Source organism: Ammospiza caudacuta, chromosome 3 (assembly GCF_027887145.1).
Source record: "Ammospiza caudacuta isolate bAmmCau1 chromosome 3, bAmmCau1.pri, whole genome shotgun sequence".
Classification (NCBI taxonomy): domain Eukaryota; kingdom Metazoa; phylum Chordata; class Aves; order Passeriformes; family Passerellidae; genus Ammospiza; species Ammospiza caudacuta.
The window spans coordinates 38,796,586-38,812,611 of record NC_080595.1 but is presented as its reverse complement, the minus strand read 5'-3'; the positions used below and the strand labels follow the sequence as shown (position 1 = coordinate 38,812,611).

The following is a 16,026-nucleotide window of genomic DNA, read 5'->3' as shown; positions in this document are numbered from 1 at the left end:
CTTTATATCTGAGTATTAATTAAAATCTGGTTACTGCATTTTGCTTTGCTGAGTAGTTGCTACTAAAAAAACATGAAGTTTTCATAGCTCACACATTTAAGTATTTGCAATATTATACAACTATACAGGATTCAAAGTAAAATAACTAAAGCTATGTCTACATGCTCTGTGTATATATTTGCAAACCTGACATGCAAGATGTAGGGTTTTAAAGGTTTCATTTTTGTAGCTCATATTGCACAAGTACCCCTGGTGCATCCCCTCCTCACCCACAGAATTCTTCAGTGCAGTATTCTTCGTGTTCTGACTTTATTGGTTTGGTTGCCCAACTTTCAAACACTCTATATATTTTTTAATGTTAAAATGTTTTCTGGGTTAAAGTTATTTTATGGTTCAAACTCACTGGAAGAAAAACCTGCAGAAAGACAGTTGTCAAAGAAACTTTAAATTCTCCCCATTTTGTATGCAAAAAATGAGAAGAAATAGTAATAGGATTAACATTGCACTTTTGCCTCAAAATGTCCTCAATATCTAAGTAGAATTCCAAAGGCAACTGAAGCTTGGATGCTTTGTAATTTTGCCTGGCATTCTTCCATCAAATTCCTTGTACATCAAATAAAACTATATCACCTGTTATTAAAGCTATTCTATCTGAAAGGATATAGAGATTTCAAGAGTTGTATCGATGCCTGAACACACTCCACAATCTTTCTACCATCTTTCTGATGAAGGACTGTTTTGTTTATAGATAGGCAAGTTGACTCACATGTTCAATTAAATATTTAAACCCATCAACTTCCTTATACTCCTTCTTGCTGTTCTTTTCTACTGTATCTCTCCTTACTAGTTTTGCAACTGAAGTAACCTTTAAATGCCTTCCAACAATACTACAAAGATTAAATTCAGTGAGTACAATATATGATTTTTCTCTATCAGCAGCTTCCATTCTACAGCCTTTGTACTTACTGTGAACTCACAAAAGAAGTCATCTGTACATAAATACTCCTATTCAACACACAATGGAAAAGTGATCTCCAATTTTGCTACTTTAAAAATGCCTGGAAATTTTCATTGTCTACAGCAACCACCATTTACTTCACCTCCAAATTCAACACCAGTCTTTATGCATTTTCAGTGTTTTAAAAAATATATATTTTCCCTGTTTTTATCTCAAAGGTACTATCATTAATGAAATTCCATTTTTCCTGTATTTTAATTTAGATGCCTTATTAAGAGTTCTCCATTCTGTGAAATTTCAGAATGCTTCAGCTCATCTTCTGCAGTCATAATTAATGTTTTCCTCATATTATTATAATCACATAAATCTTGACATAACATATGTGCTACCTGACAGATCTTCCTTTAAATAAAATAATTTTTTTGTAATGTCTTTATCCAATAAGGTGTCTTACTAAGATTACAGGAGGATGGCCTCTGGAGTTTGTAGGCAAATTAGATGTATATCTCTACGCTCTTCTACCTAAAAACTCCAAATCATGATCCTCCTCAAAGCTCCCCATGCAGACTTCACTCTCCAGTCTGACTGGTGGCATAGACTGCATCTCAGGGAAAGCATTTCAGTTTGGAAATAAAACTTCTGTCTTATTCCTAAGAAAGGAACAGCAAGTTCACAACTATTTTCATTCACTCACCAATACAGTAAGGACAACACTGTCCCTTTCTCAAAACAGGTCTCTCACAGGACACTGGTGGGCAAGACTCAGAGTAGCATCTAATCACCCCATCCATGCAAATGCAGCTAGTGCAGACATTGGGCTTCCAGGACTCAGCTGTCAGAAAAATATCTCCATCATCGTTTTTGCAGTAACTGGGCATGCTCTCATTGCTTGATGGAGGGGGCTGAAGAGTCTCATCTGTAAATATAAAGAGATTAGGTTATTTAACTTGCAGTGGGTAACTTCTCTCAGAGCTCCTTACCAGAAGGTTCACTCTTGAACACAATGGAATTGTTACACATTGCTTCACTACTTCAGAAGAACTGGAAGGACAGAGCCTTATGCCTCTTTAGCTCTTATATGGGATGAAGAGCTCATGATATGCTCTAGCATAATGCTTGTTTAGACCTTTATTGAGTTTACTCAAAAAAGAAACAAAAACATGTAAAGCAAGGAATAAAAAAGAAAAAAAGCTTGGAAAAAGGAGAGCAAGGAGAAAAACAATCAGAAGCAACCCCTCAGAAAGTGATTCTGCTCTAAATTGCATGGTGTATAGGGATTCATCTCAAACAAGAGAGATTAAATTTTAAATCTAAAACCTGGATCCCATCTTCCACCATGTCAGCCCAAGTTTTTGAATGATGCAAAGTGAAAAGCTATTATGCTGCTGTCACCTTCACTAGAGGCCTTAGATGAGCTAATTATAATTGTTGAGAAACAAATGAAACTTGATCGTGCTTCAGCCTGATGCCAATGGTTTGCTTTAATTCTCACGCCCATCCATGGGGGAGACATATTCCTGCAATGAAGCTGTTCACTTAACAGACTGTGACAGTGCTCACAGGGGTTCTTGGATGAGGCAAGAGATGAGAATGTTGACTCCATGTTCAGAAGGCTTGATTTATTATTTTATGATATATATATATTACATCATAACTATACTAGAAAGAAATAGAAGGAAAAGGTTTCCTCAGAAGGCTAGGTAAGAATCGGAAAGGATGATAACAAAGGCAGCTGGCTTGGACAGAGAGCGAGAGCCAGCTCTGCTGTCACTGGTCACCAAATCCAAACATCCACGGGAGACCAATCATGGATCCACCTGTTGCATTCCACAGCAGCAGAGAAACATTGTTTACATTTTGTTTCTGAGGCCTCAGCTCCTCAGAAGGGAAAAAATCCTAAGAAAGGATTTTTAGTGAAAAGATGTCTGTGACAACAGACATTACAGATCAAGAAACAAGACTAAGAAAAAGAGAAGAAAGGATTCATAGAGCACTGAGATGAGGTTCTCAATCTACCTGCATTAAGCTATGAGACTAAGCTTATTATATAGCCTGTGAGGAAAGATCAGCTCCTCTGAAACAGTATTTTGAAGTAAGCAAATGTTCATTACTAATAACAAAAAAATATAAGTCAGGAGAACTGGCTACCTTGTTTACATAGGTAAATATTACAAAAAATTACAAAATATTTTGTCAGGAAAAAGCCCCACACTCAAACCCAAACAAATACCTTGTAGCAAAACCTAATGGCAAAAATCAACTTCTATTTTTTCCTAAAGTAAATTTTAAAATTTTGATTTGAATAAAGGCATATTTTTTTGTGAGTTTACATCCAATTCACAGGTTTGTACTAAATTTCCATTACAATAAACTTCCCCATTTGCTATGTAAAATAGGAATTTATGTTCATTTATAATTGAATATCTTTCCTTGGGGGAAAGCAAATCCTGTTATCTTCTTGACACTGTGAGGCAGTCTAGGAGGAGTCTGGCATGCCTGCCAGGCTGGAATGCTTTGATATTACTCAGCTGCCTTCAAATCACTATCAGAATGACACCATGTGAAGGTAAAAGCAAACGGAGACCAGTTTTTGAGACCAAATCCCAAAGAGGCAAGACAGTAATAAAAAGGCTCATAGAAACCAAGCTGTGTAGAAAGAAAAAGAAACAAGCCTGTATCTACCTAACACTTTGATTGCTTTCAAAGTTTCTCTAATCCTGCATGTCTCCATAAAGGAGTGCATATTTCATAAACCTTCCAAGGATTCTGGTTCTTACACAACCCCTACATTATTAGATTGCTTTCAAGATTTTCCAAGTTCAGGGCCACAGCTCCCTTTACACATAAGATCTCTCTTGCACACAGTCAAGTTTTGCACTTGAATTAGAGAACTGCAGGCTGTCACTGCAAACTGCAGGAGAACAAAGGCACCACAACAACCACCACTGAGCACACACTGAGCACTCTCACACTGAAACACCAGACATGCTCAGATCGAGGAAGGGCTCTGATGACAGCTGGATGTCAGCACGTACCTGGGCACTGTGGGCAGCAGGAGTCCTGGGTGCGGGTGGGGCTTTGGCAGAGCAGGGGTGGGCAGACTTCGGTCTCGCACAGGACACGGCCGCTGTGGCACGTGCACTGCGTGCAAGAGTCAATGTTCCACGTCTCTCCTTCTACAAAGTATTCCCCACCAGGAGCATGGCAGATTGATGGACTGGTGAGCTCTGGCTTTTGCACTATTATTTCATCTGGGAAAAACAGAATTGGAAGAGAGGCAAAATCAACAGTGAATCTTATAATTAACAACCGTACACAAGGTGAAGAATTTCTGCTATTATTGAAAATACATATATACATTATTCTTAATGAAGCTCTTTTGACTTTATGGCACCTGCATCTCATGAAATATGGGAAATATATAAGCAGGAAAAAATTTGAGAATCAGTCTGAATAAACACTAGTTAATATAAATCAGAGGTAACTTCAAGCATTCTTGGCATTTCAGAAAAAAAAACAAACTAACTTGTGATTTGGGAATTCCAAGAGACAATTATCATTTTCTGAAAAATTCTAATGATCAGACAGTTTCTTAACTGCTAAATATTAACTTCAGATACAATTCCTGAAAGGATGGATAAGTAAGCTTCTCCTCTGGGATTTAGGAAGTCTAGGTAAAGGTTAAGTTTCCCAAAAGATATGTGCCTATATCATCTGTATCATTAGATGCTACACTAGAAAAACAACCAAACAGCCCCCCCCCCCAATACCCCAATCCACCAGAAAAGAGAAAGCCCCCTAAACACAGAATCCCCCCCAGCCCCCTAAAAATGTACAAGCACTTAACATCAGTGGAAGTGCTTCATCACTGTTACATTTAAAAAAAAAGTACCTGCCAAATTTGAAAAAAAAAACCCATCTGGATATAAAGAAATGCCACAATGTGTAGCCTTATCCTTCCAGTAATTGTATCTCAACAAATGAACCTTGCTTTCTTTGCAAGCAATTATTTACATCACCTCTGCAGCCCTGGCTAAAAGATTCACCCTGGCCATTTAGAGAAGAAATTTGACCTCTTTCAAGTTAAGGAAGGAACTGAAACTGTTTCCCTTTGTCAGCATAAGTGTCCTCCAGCATCTGGGGTATTAAAAAAATGGGGGAACTCTTCACTTCTTGGTGATTTAAAAGATAAAAAAAGAAACCTATCAGGTACCTTGAGTACTTAAGCATTTACCATCAAGAAATAGTTATGCCACCATCTCAGCCTGCTTAAAATCCTTTGAAGCCTATCCCCCACTAGGGACAATAAGGGCAGTAATAGTTGCCTGCCTACCATGCTGGTTGTTTTGGACCTGGAGTAATACCACCAGCTTTTTCCACGCATTATGCATAGATACCAAGATGCCTCACACATCATGTTTTTTCAGCTGTGGAAGCCATGAGTTTGCAAGCTACAGGCTTTGAAAGTGAAGCTTCAGGCTTATTAGTGATGTCCTTCAGCCTGAATTCAACCCATTTTATAATAGACAGCTAAGTTAGGTGCCTCTGTTAAGAACTGAACCTCCTCAGGTTTCCTATACTGTGAATGGAGAAGAAGAAAAAAGTGACTTGCTAATTGTGCTACATCTCTAAACCACTTTCTGAAGGTGCCTGTCACCTACTTCATTATAATGATGCCTAATGTGAACATCATCCTAACCCAAATATCTTGGTTAAGGAGAGAAAAATTAAGTGTACAGCAGCTCCTCTAGGCATTTAGGCAGGCCAAGGCTCACAAAGTGCTTGTGGCTTCTCTCCATGTTTCTAGCACCACTGTTCCTGTCTGGAGAACGGCGTTTGTGCCCTTTGCTCTATGACACTGCCACGTAGAGGAAACGCCACTCAGTTGTGTTTTCATTTCTGGAGAATGATTGGTAGAACTCAAGGAAGCTGACTGTGACTGATTTTAGTCTATTCACAAAGTCCTGTGCTTTTCTTTCAGGGAATTATTTTATCTTTCACCAGTTTGCTTATGCCATGCTTTTCCAATTGCTTATATTTATGAACCACATACATGATTCAGCAGCATTTACCTGAATAAGATTGCTAGTCTGCTGCCTTGTCACTGTTAGATTTTTATTTCAGCTGGAACAATATATTACAAGTTATGCAATGGCATCTTAACTCACCATGGCAAAAGTAATACTAATATTTTCTGAGTCATCTCCTTTGCATTTAACTTTCTGCAAAGTCACAGGCCTGTCTTGCTACAGCTAATTACTGTTCCTGATCAAAAAAGCACAACCAGATAGCACTGCTGTATATGTTGCCTACTGCTTCCTCAGCAGCATTGATAATGATGCATCACTGCAACTGAAGTGACACAAGTGTGCAGCTACATTACCTCAGGAAACAATTGGTCAAACAAATACACACTTTCTACATAGCATGGTTCTGTGGAACAGTAGCAATTAATGGCTTTTAAACCTTACAGGAAACCTTAAGATTTTTACAAGCATTGTGATGATCCATATAAACCTCTTAATATATAGAAATGTGATTATAAGGGATGTTTTAGCACTCCATGCATATCTTGCTCTGCTGAAAACTGACTAAATGTGGAATTGAATGTAATTGCATTTTTTTTTTCAGTTTACAAAATGATCTATGAGAGCTGCCACTTCCCTGTGGATGAGTTAAGAGTGCAATTCCAAACCCAGTACCTCAGGACTGCTAATTACTTCAATAATCTTATGGCAAATACATATGAGTGACATGCTCTCAGTCTCACAATTCCAATCTACTTAACACTGTATTCCAATCTACTTAAAGCCATGATATATATTAAACATCATCAGAGGGTAATCAATGTGTTCAAAATAAAATCAGAATTACATTTCTAACAAATATAAGACCTCAGTGGGGAAAAAAACCCATATTGAGACTAATTTGACCATAGTAATTCCTACCCTTATATATCCCATCTTTAAAATGCTGTGTCTGCCCTAGCATTGTAAGAGTTTACACGAAGTGTGACTTTACCTAAACAGAAGCTAGGTGACCAGTGGCTTGAAAGCAGGATTGATGTCAGACACAGAAACCTATGCAGACCCTCTCTCCTAAAGGAATGGACACTGCTGGCTAAGCAACTGCTTTTATAAAAGAGACCAACATTGTTGGTGCTCAGAATCAAACGTTGATCTCATCCACAAGAAATGTATAGTGTGAGATAATAGGTTCTGCTAACTTTATTTTGACCTTTCTTCCACAAACTGAACATTAGGCTTGTGAATGAATTTACCCAAACTTCCTCTCCATACACAAAGTAACTAGCTGCTGGCCAGCTGAAAGACCAAAATTCCCATTAATCTTATTTGAATGCTCTGAGGTATTCTGCACATGTTCAGTAAATCAAGATGCACGAGTATGCTGACATTAGAATGAAGTCAAGGATGACTCTTGGGGACCTAACAAGAGAACTGCTGGAATTGGAACAAACACCATATATTATAAATTTTGAATCTTGTTTTTTTTATAAGACAAGACTGATGTTAACCTGATCCATATGAAGTACATCATCCCCTACAATACCACACAAATCATTGTGAAAAGGCTGAAAGAGAAAGAGAGAGACCCTTTGGAATCTTCCATCTTTCTGGGGACTGACTGATTTTTCCAGTTACTACCACAAGGTGTGAACTGGCTTGGAGATCACCATTTGTCTAAGCAATCTAAAGAGATTGGTTATCTTAGGTCACTGGGAGGATGCACTGTTCTCTGTCACTTTCAGAAAGAGGATCTGTTTATTTTGCCCCTAGGATTTCCTGTTCTTTACAAAGTATTAGAAAAAGTTCATAATTGCTTATATCTTGCCAATACTGTCTTGCTGTTCTCTATTTATAGAAGTTTAATGAGCCTCATTGTTCTTACTCCTACCATGAGTCCCAATAAAGTCATGGACAATATTACTGTATTACAAATTAATCTACTTAGCACATAAAATACTGTAGGAATAAGTCTGAAAACAGAGGGCATTAATCTTACATTCTACCCATACTTCTTCATAGATGTTTCTCATATTACTAAAACGATATTGGAATGCAACATAAACTGTACTTGCCCTTTCCACTGAAAGTATTGAAATAATCTACTGCTGGTGGCATAGGAGCCTTCCTCAGAACACAGAATCACAATGTTCAATTACTTAAGACATCTGTTTGTGTACATCTTTGAGGGGTTGTACAACACACATTTTAATAAAACTCCACTTCAAAATCAAAAATGAAAATGTAATGGCCTATTACAATACTTGCTATTATAGGTAACAAACCAGAAACTTTCACTTTTACTAGTTTAAAGATTCCAATGTGTCAAAGATTAACATGTTAGGACCCACAACTTGCATATGCTTTAAATATGTAAGTTCCCATTTCCACAGCTGAGAACTTAATGACAGCAACTTCTCATGTTACATTAGAGCATAGAAACCTTCATCTCTGCCTACTACTGAAGTATGTGTGAGATTACTTTAATGTATTAAGAAACAGAACACAAGTGAAATGAAACTTGATTACAAAGCATGAGGAAGAAATCTTGTGTTACCTGGACACGATGGACAGCACTGCCCTGGATGTATGGTGGGGTTGGCACAGCTGGGCACGGGGCAGGTGATCAGGGCGCACATTTCCCGCCCATTGTGGCAGTAACATTCCCTGCAGCCGTCGTGCCAGCTCTCCGCGTTCTCGTGCCGCCGCCCATCCATGGACAGGCAGGAGCCTGTTTTAACAGGAGGCATAAGGGAAGCTGTTGCCTCTGCAAAAACCAAAGAAAAATGAGGTGTCCTGATAAGCATCTGTTGGTTAGGAAGAAACACCAACTTCGTGACTGGATTGCATTTATTTTTAAAGCACAAATTAGACCAAGTAAATAACAGTCCTATCATTTACACTTAAAAGAACACACAGGAAACAATTAAAAGGTACACTGAAAGGGGCAATAGGATGTCCTGTAGTATTTCCTTGGAAAATATAATCACTTTCTTCTGATGAACCTATACTTTTTCAATCAACCAGAAATGTAGTAGTGTCTAAATAATATAAGAAAAAGGAGAAATGCAATGGAGGGAAATAGCACATAGTATGAAGCATATTTAAAATGAAATATTTAAATATCATAGCACATTAGATTATCTATAATGTATCTGAGAGCAAGTAGAATATAAAAACATTTAAATGAGCTATGGATAGTCCTGCAAATGATAAAAAATTGCAATCAGGTGCTAACAGGGTAATGGTAGATACTGGAAATATGCCATAAAGTACTTCCAGTGAGAAATTATTTGTTTATATTACTACAATAAATGAGATATTTGGAAGAGAAAGATGAGAATTTCATCCCTCATTTCTTTTAGCTTTTACTGAGATGAGAATACAGTAGCTTAGACTGTGGTATTACTTGCATTCTGTCAGAACACACAAGCAGTTGGTCCAGGGAGGATAAAGTTTCATTTGTATCTTAACGGGTATTTAAGTGCTGCAGGATTCAGCCTCAATATATTCTTTGTTAATCAGCAGAGTGAATTTAGAGCCAAACACTCCCTCATCCACATCACTACTATGATGAAGGATGCAGGAGCAGTTTGTCAGTGAACTGACTTGTTTTCAGTGGTATGCCAACCATGTTCTGCTGACATACATATAACATCATTTGTACTAAGCTCTTAATTAATTTTCTTTTAAAAAAGGATAATGTATGAGAAGCAGTAATGTTTACATGTAATTTTAGGAAGCACTCAGCTTTTTTGCTTGTTAGTTTTTTGGTTGGTTGGGGTGTTTTTTGGTGGTTTTTTTTTTTGTTTTTTGCACACTAGTATGTAGGTCAGCACTTCAGCTGTGGCAGATCTATCAAAGATGATTTCACAAGCAGATGGTACAAAGTTAGTTTGAGGCACATTATCAGAATAGAAAGCCAATGTACAGAAGTTACATTAGTACACCATTTTGTGAACTAAACAAAAATGCTGCATAAGGATAAAATACTTAGAACAGACTTCATCCTGGTGCATGAACAGAAATACTGTGAAAAAACTTAAATTCAGTTACTGTACTTTCATAATTTAGCATCAAAGTATTTAAATTATGATTTGAATTATTATTGCTGGAATATTGTTCTATATTAAAATAATTTTTGACACTCAGAAGTCCTACATAGTAAGACTTTGCTTATTTAGCAAGGGAAAAGGGTTTCTGAAGCAATCAGATTTTTTCCTAAAATATTCTAAAGTACACTCCATAATTTGGAGAAACATACCTAAGTGGGTACTCAAAATTAAGTTCACAAACTGAGATTGTAATTAAAAATTGGAAAGTGAAAACAATCAGTACAAAAGCTAATATTTGAAAAAATCCAATGTGTAAATGCAAAATGGGAGTAATTAGCTAACTAGAAGTATCTTTGAAATGATCTGAGATACAGCAGTTCACAAGGAAAGAAAGTGTGCAATGTGACACCACTGCAGAAGAGGCAAGGTCAATATAAGACACAAGTACAGGAGCACTGTAAACTTAAATAAATACAGCACTACTACTTCTACTAGTCCGAAGATTTTCTATGGCTAAAGCACAGTATCAAAGTTTTGAACAGCGATAAGAAACTGCAGTAACTGGGTTTGTTTGACTTAGAAACCCTTTTCCCACCCAAAAAATCTTTACAAGCCTGCATTTGTAACCCCTTAAATATTGCAAGAATTCTAAAGGGAATGGTGCTTAGTTGCTCCATATGTCTGCTAAGCTCAGGACAACAAGTAACCAGTTCAATGTGTATAAGATGAGACACTAATTTTAGAAAATTCATTTTAAAATGTCATATGTTTCTAACGACAGGACAACACTATTTTAGAAATGTTTGGTTTTTTCTCTTTCTGTTTTGTTGTGGTTTTTTGTGTCTTTTGAAAGTGGAGATTCTTAATAAATTAAATCTTAGACAAACATCTGTCAAGGATTATCCAGATACACCCTATTTCATGCATGAGTAAAGAAGTGGGCTCTCAGTTTGTCAGATACTACTCCAGCCTGTACTTCTATGGTTCTATTAATCCTAGCACAAACTATTTCTGGCAGAAGCAATTTAGAAAGCGGAGCTAATTCACAGGCAGGGGATTTACCCAACCCTTCCTCTAAGTTAAGGATTCTCGGTCAAAATTTTAACAAGGACTCACATTTTCCCCAGAACATACTGGTGATTGTTCCAATCATTCTTTGACAAAACTGCAAACGAAGGGATGTTGAAGTGCTATGCTCATGGCTTGGTATCTTTATGATCATGACAACAGTAAATACTACTTAGAGATGGATCAAGTTAATTTCACTAAATAATTGTGCACATTTTAAAATCCACACTTGTTAAGGAGAGCACTTAAAAGTGTGCATACACATAATTAGTGACCAAAGTTTATAGCCTGGGAGGCAATTACGGTACATCTAAGGGAACACTTTGTGTGTATTTAGTCACAGCATTATGACAATCAGGAAAAGTGTTCTGATTGTGAGCCAAATGACAAACTGAGTAATAAGAATTATCGCAATGGGACACCATTCAGCAGTTACCCTTTCTTATTTAATTTTTAAAACTTTAATTTATAGTAAAAGTCATACAATGCAGCTTATGTCAATGAAATCTCTGCTTCTCACATCTGCAAAATATGTTTATAACATTCAACTTTTATTTTGCTAGAAGTCTGAAAGTTTCTTAAACTGTCTGCTTTGTAAAATATTATATAGAAAAAAGATAGTGTTGGATATTTTTGATTCAAATAATTGCATGTTTGCCTTCAACTACAGGAGAGTGACTTCAAGAACTCATATATTTTCTACCAGTGCTTTGTTCCCATAGCTTGTTCTTTTACTTTTTTTTTTTTTTTTTTTTTTTTTTTTTTTTTTTTTTTTTTTTTTTTAATGCAGAAGAAATAGCGAGAAGTTGAGAATAGGGTCATTGGACAAAGCAATGGAAAGTAATAAAACTTACTTGACTACTCAAACCACACAAGTAAGAGTCAAAGATAATAAGCATGAAAAAGCAGTTAGGATGAGAGAGAAACTGAGCAAAACCAAAAAGTTATGAAATGCAACACATGGAGATGAATAATGAAGGAAGTCTGATACCCAGATTAATTGAGAACATAACCTGAAAATATTGTAAGGAAGAGAGATGCTGAAAGTAGCACAAGTATATGGCAGACAGCAAATGAACATCTGATCTCAAGGTCCATCTTGAACTTGGTGGTTATAGGTTGGGGATGTGGCATGTGTGAAATTTTTAGCTTAAGAACACCAAGTCCTTTCTCCCGGGCAGCTGTTCTCTCTACTCATTGTTCATTAAGATTGCCTGAAAAGCATCCAAGAAACAGCACTCCAATTTTATGTGATACACTGGATATTTATCAAATCCAACACTTCTTTGTGAAGAAAAGGCAATGGTGAAAAAGGCAAGATGAACATCACTACTGAAAAAAATGCCCTAAATTTCCTCATTAGTAGTAGTAGTAGTAGTTGCTTATTAAGAGCCTGATCCACTTTTTATTAATGATAACAAACGTTTTGTGACTTTGCAGTGGGAGATAAAAGCAGAGCTGAAGCTTTCTGTTGAAGCCCAGATGAATAGATAATAACAAACACCACAAAACAATACATTTCTTTGAGCAATGTTGAACTGGTTCCCCCCCAGTTACCATATTTCAATTTGTAAATATCCTGTGCAGTGTTGCTTTTCTTTCACCCTGGTTTCCACCTGCTTTGCAAACAAGTTGTAGTTAGAGGTGGTAATGCAGGGGCACGTACCTCTGCACTTGCAGACAACACAGCCATGACTGTTCTGCTGGAAGCCCAATGGACAGATTTTACCACAAGGCAGGTTGGGGCACTTCTTACACCGACAGATTTCACAGCCATGCTTGTTCTTCCTAGAGGAGCAAAATGAGTTGTAAAGGGTCAGCAAGTCACTTTAAATATCTACATCTTTAAAGCAAGAGCATCCCCCCTAAAAATGACTGATGAGCAAAGAAAATTATTGATACTTGTCACCTTTAGATACAGTGTTTTATGGACTGTACAAGCTTTATGGGGTCCATCCCTGGCATACCCTCCCTCCATTCAGTGGATCCTATGCTCAATGTTTCCTTGTCTTTTTTCACAAAGGCAGATAACACTACTCAAGCTTTTGGCACAGATGTACAAAACAAAGAACAGACATGGGAACTTATAGAAAATGATCTAGCAGGATAGAGGAGAAATAAATGATGTAAATATCTAGAAAGCCTGGCTTCAAGCTGTAGAAAACTTTATCTAATTTTTAGTTAAAAGGCTGAGAATAACGAATTGCAATACAGTAGAGTGGAGAATGAAGACTTTATGTATTCCTATCCCATCAAAAGGAATGCTTCTTTCCATTATTGTGCAGAGCTTTTAAACAGTGAGCTTTATCTAGCAGATTTTTTCAGACAATTATGAAAAGGTTTTTGTTTCTTTAAAGATGCACCAACTCAATATTTCCAATTACTAACTTGTAACAGTCTTAAAAAAAGGTCATAAATATGATGATTAATCCCTAACTGCTCACTCTCTAATATACTTGTCTTTTAATATTTCTTTCTTTTGTGTCCTATTTGTGACTAAATGTTTACATTAAAATAGAGATTTGTCCTCCATTACACCCCATGTTTTTAATGAGCACAACAGACCTGGAAGTCAAATACATGGTGCTTAGAAAAAGAATTTGGCACAGTAGCAGTAAACTGAACAAATATGCCATACAACCACAAATCTAAATAATTTTCACAACAAAGTAAAACTCGAAGTGAAATGATCCTAAAGCAGTCCTTGACACAACTTTAGCCCTTTATATTACCAATAGTTCCATATGAAGATATCTTTAAATGTTATTAATTTCATTCAGTGTAATTTTTCATGTATTTTGTAGAGAATGACAAGATTAGAGTGCTCATTTCCAATTTCTAAAAAATCATCTGAAGACTTTGTTAAACATTAATTATTTAAAAATATCAGCCATTGTGCATAATAAAATTATATTCTGCATGTAAGCCCATAATTTAAATTGAAAACTATTCTCCAAATAATGTGAAACGGTTTAAAGTTCATATATTTTTCAGGTGCACAAAAATGTATGGGAAAAATCATCCCAAAGACAGAGTTCCTGAAAACACTGGCATCAGCTTGAAATCAACTAGTTTTTAAAACATCTTAATCTTACAACTACCATACTATGCTCATTAAAATGTGCTGTCATTTTTAAAGTGCTTTTGCTATATAATTCACAGAGATTTTCTAATAAAACTGTTTAGCATACACTTGAATGAAAAAAAAAAAAGAAAAAGAGTGTGGTTCAGCTCATCTAAGTAAAAAAAAAATCACATACATGAATTGTAATTATGCTCTGTAGGTCAATGTATTAAACTCATGATACATAAAGAATAAAATTACTGCTCTTTACAGGATTCCTTTTCTGTAACTTCCCTCTGGTTCTACTTTCTCTCGCTTGCAAAACTGACGGTAAGTCTCAGCCAGTCCTGAAGTCAACATGCCTGATGATAATTTTATTGACTCCTTAATTTAAAATCCCTTGTTTTCCTCTCTCATTTACTATTCAGTGTACTAAGAGGACACACCCCAGTAAAAATGGCTATTAAAAAGCCTGCAACATTTATGAACAAGGGCCAAAGAGAACTCTAAAATGAAGCAGAAATTTAAGGAGTATTACTATCAAAAACTACGAGTTGCAAAAAATAGAAAAATTTGAATGTTATCTGAAGATCTGCTGTCATGAGGTAGAAATTAAAGTATTGTGAAAAGCAGGCAGTGACATGGAATGAACCCATACAAAATATAATTTACTGGTAAAATACATAGATATATATAGAGACACCACTCAAACTAATTACTAAGAAACTTCTGCAACAAAAGACCCACTCAGTTTTCATCACCTGTTTCACAACCATAAATATTTACTTTTATGGAAAAAGAAGTCTACCACAAATACAGATTTTGAATGCATTTACAAAAACATAGATAAGATATAGTACTATTCTTCACAAATCCTGCAATTAACAAAAATATCTTACTAAAACTAGTCTGCTGTCATATCAAGATTAAAAGAAACTCGAAATATTAGATAATAATTTGAGTAAAATAAATGGGCTATAAAATAGAAGTTCCTCAAAACATGCCAAAAGAATTTCAAAATGCTACATGTAAGAGATATTACTTGTAAGTAGCTTTCTCATCTTGTTTGTCAAATTCTTCAACAATTTAACACTGCTTTCCCTTTATAATCTGCTGTTTTTTGAGCTTCCGTTTCTAAATGTGTTGATCAAAATCCATTTTGAAGAACACCGCACTCCCACATCCGTAACGCCGTTTCTATTTTCCTACCACCCTGATATGCCCCAAGCAAAGCCAAGTGGATACGCCTGGACTTTTGCGTGTTTCCCGCAGACGGGGGTTGCATGAAGTGTGCTTTCGGGATGAGAATACGTACAAGTATCCAAAGGGACAGTACTTGTCACATACAATGGGTTTGCACTTCTTGGGCCGCGGCCGGCACTGACAGATCTCACAGTTGTGGGCGTCAGTCTGGAAGCCGAAGGAGCAGTCCAAGGAACAGCCCGAAATGAGGCCGGTGCACAGCTCCTCCCCTGCAAGGACACACACAGCTCATCACAACATGAACACTGCTTATACAAACATGTCCTCAGCACAATAAACCTTCTGCTCCCTTTCACTTTGTCACTTTCGTAATACTGCTAGGCCTTACCTTTGGACTGTCCTGTTTTTAAAATATTTGACAGAATTCTGCAGTAACAACCCAAACTGTATGAGCAGACACTACAGGATTCTTCAGCTCCTGTCAGCATCTTGGGGAGTACGACCTGGTACCACAAACTAACATGGTTTTATGAACAGATGCACAACCAATGGAGTCCAACATCCGTCTCTCCATTGGCTCATAATAACACATCTAAAATAACATATAATAGCCACACATTATGTGGGTTTAGTAGGCTTTTGTTCAATATAGAT

General features: G+C 36.6%; 1 protein-coding gene across 1 annotated transcript in view; it reads right to left on the bottom strand.

Annotated features, from left to right (window-relative positions):
- Positions 1-16,026, bottom strand: part of CRIM1 (cysteine rich transmembrane BMP regulator 1) — a 170,330-nt gene that overhangs the window by 9,557 nt on the left and 144,747 nt on the right. Inside the window, exons 9-13 of the mRNA XM_058800839.1 lie at positions 15,485-15,641; positions 12,772-12,893; positions 8,540-8,749; positions 3,994-4,209; positions 1,653-1,874 (exon numbers count right to left, since the gene is read on the bottom strand). Coding sequence (XP_058656822.1) covers positions 1,653-1,874; positions 3,994-4,209; positions 8,540-8,749; positions 12,772-12,893; positions 15,485-15,641 — 927 coding nt within the window. The remainder of the gene's footprint in view (positions 1-1,652; positions 1,875-3,993; positions 4,210-8,539; positions 8,750-12,771; positions 12,894-15,484; positions 15,642-16,026) is intronic.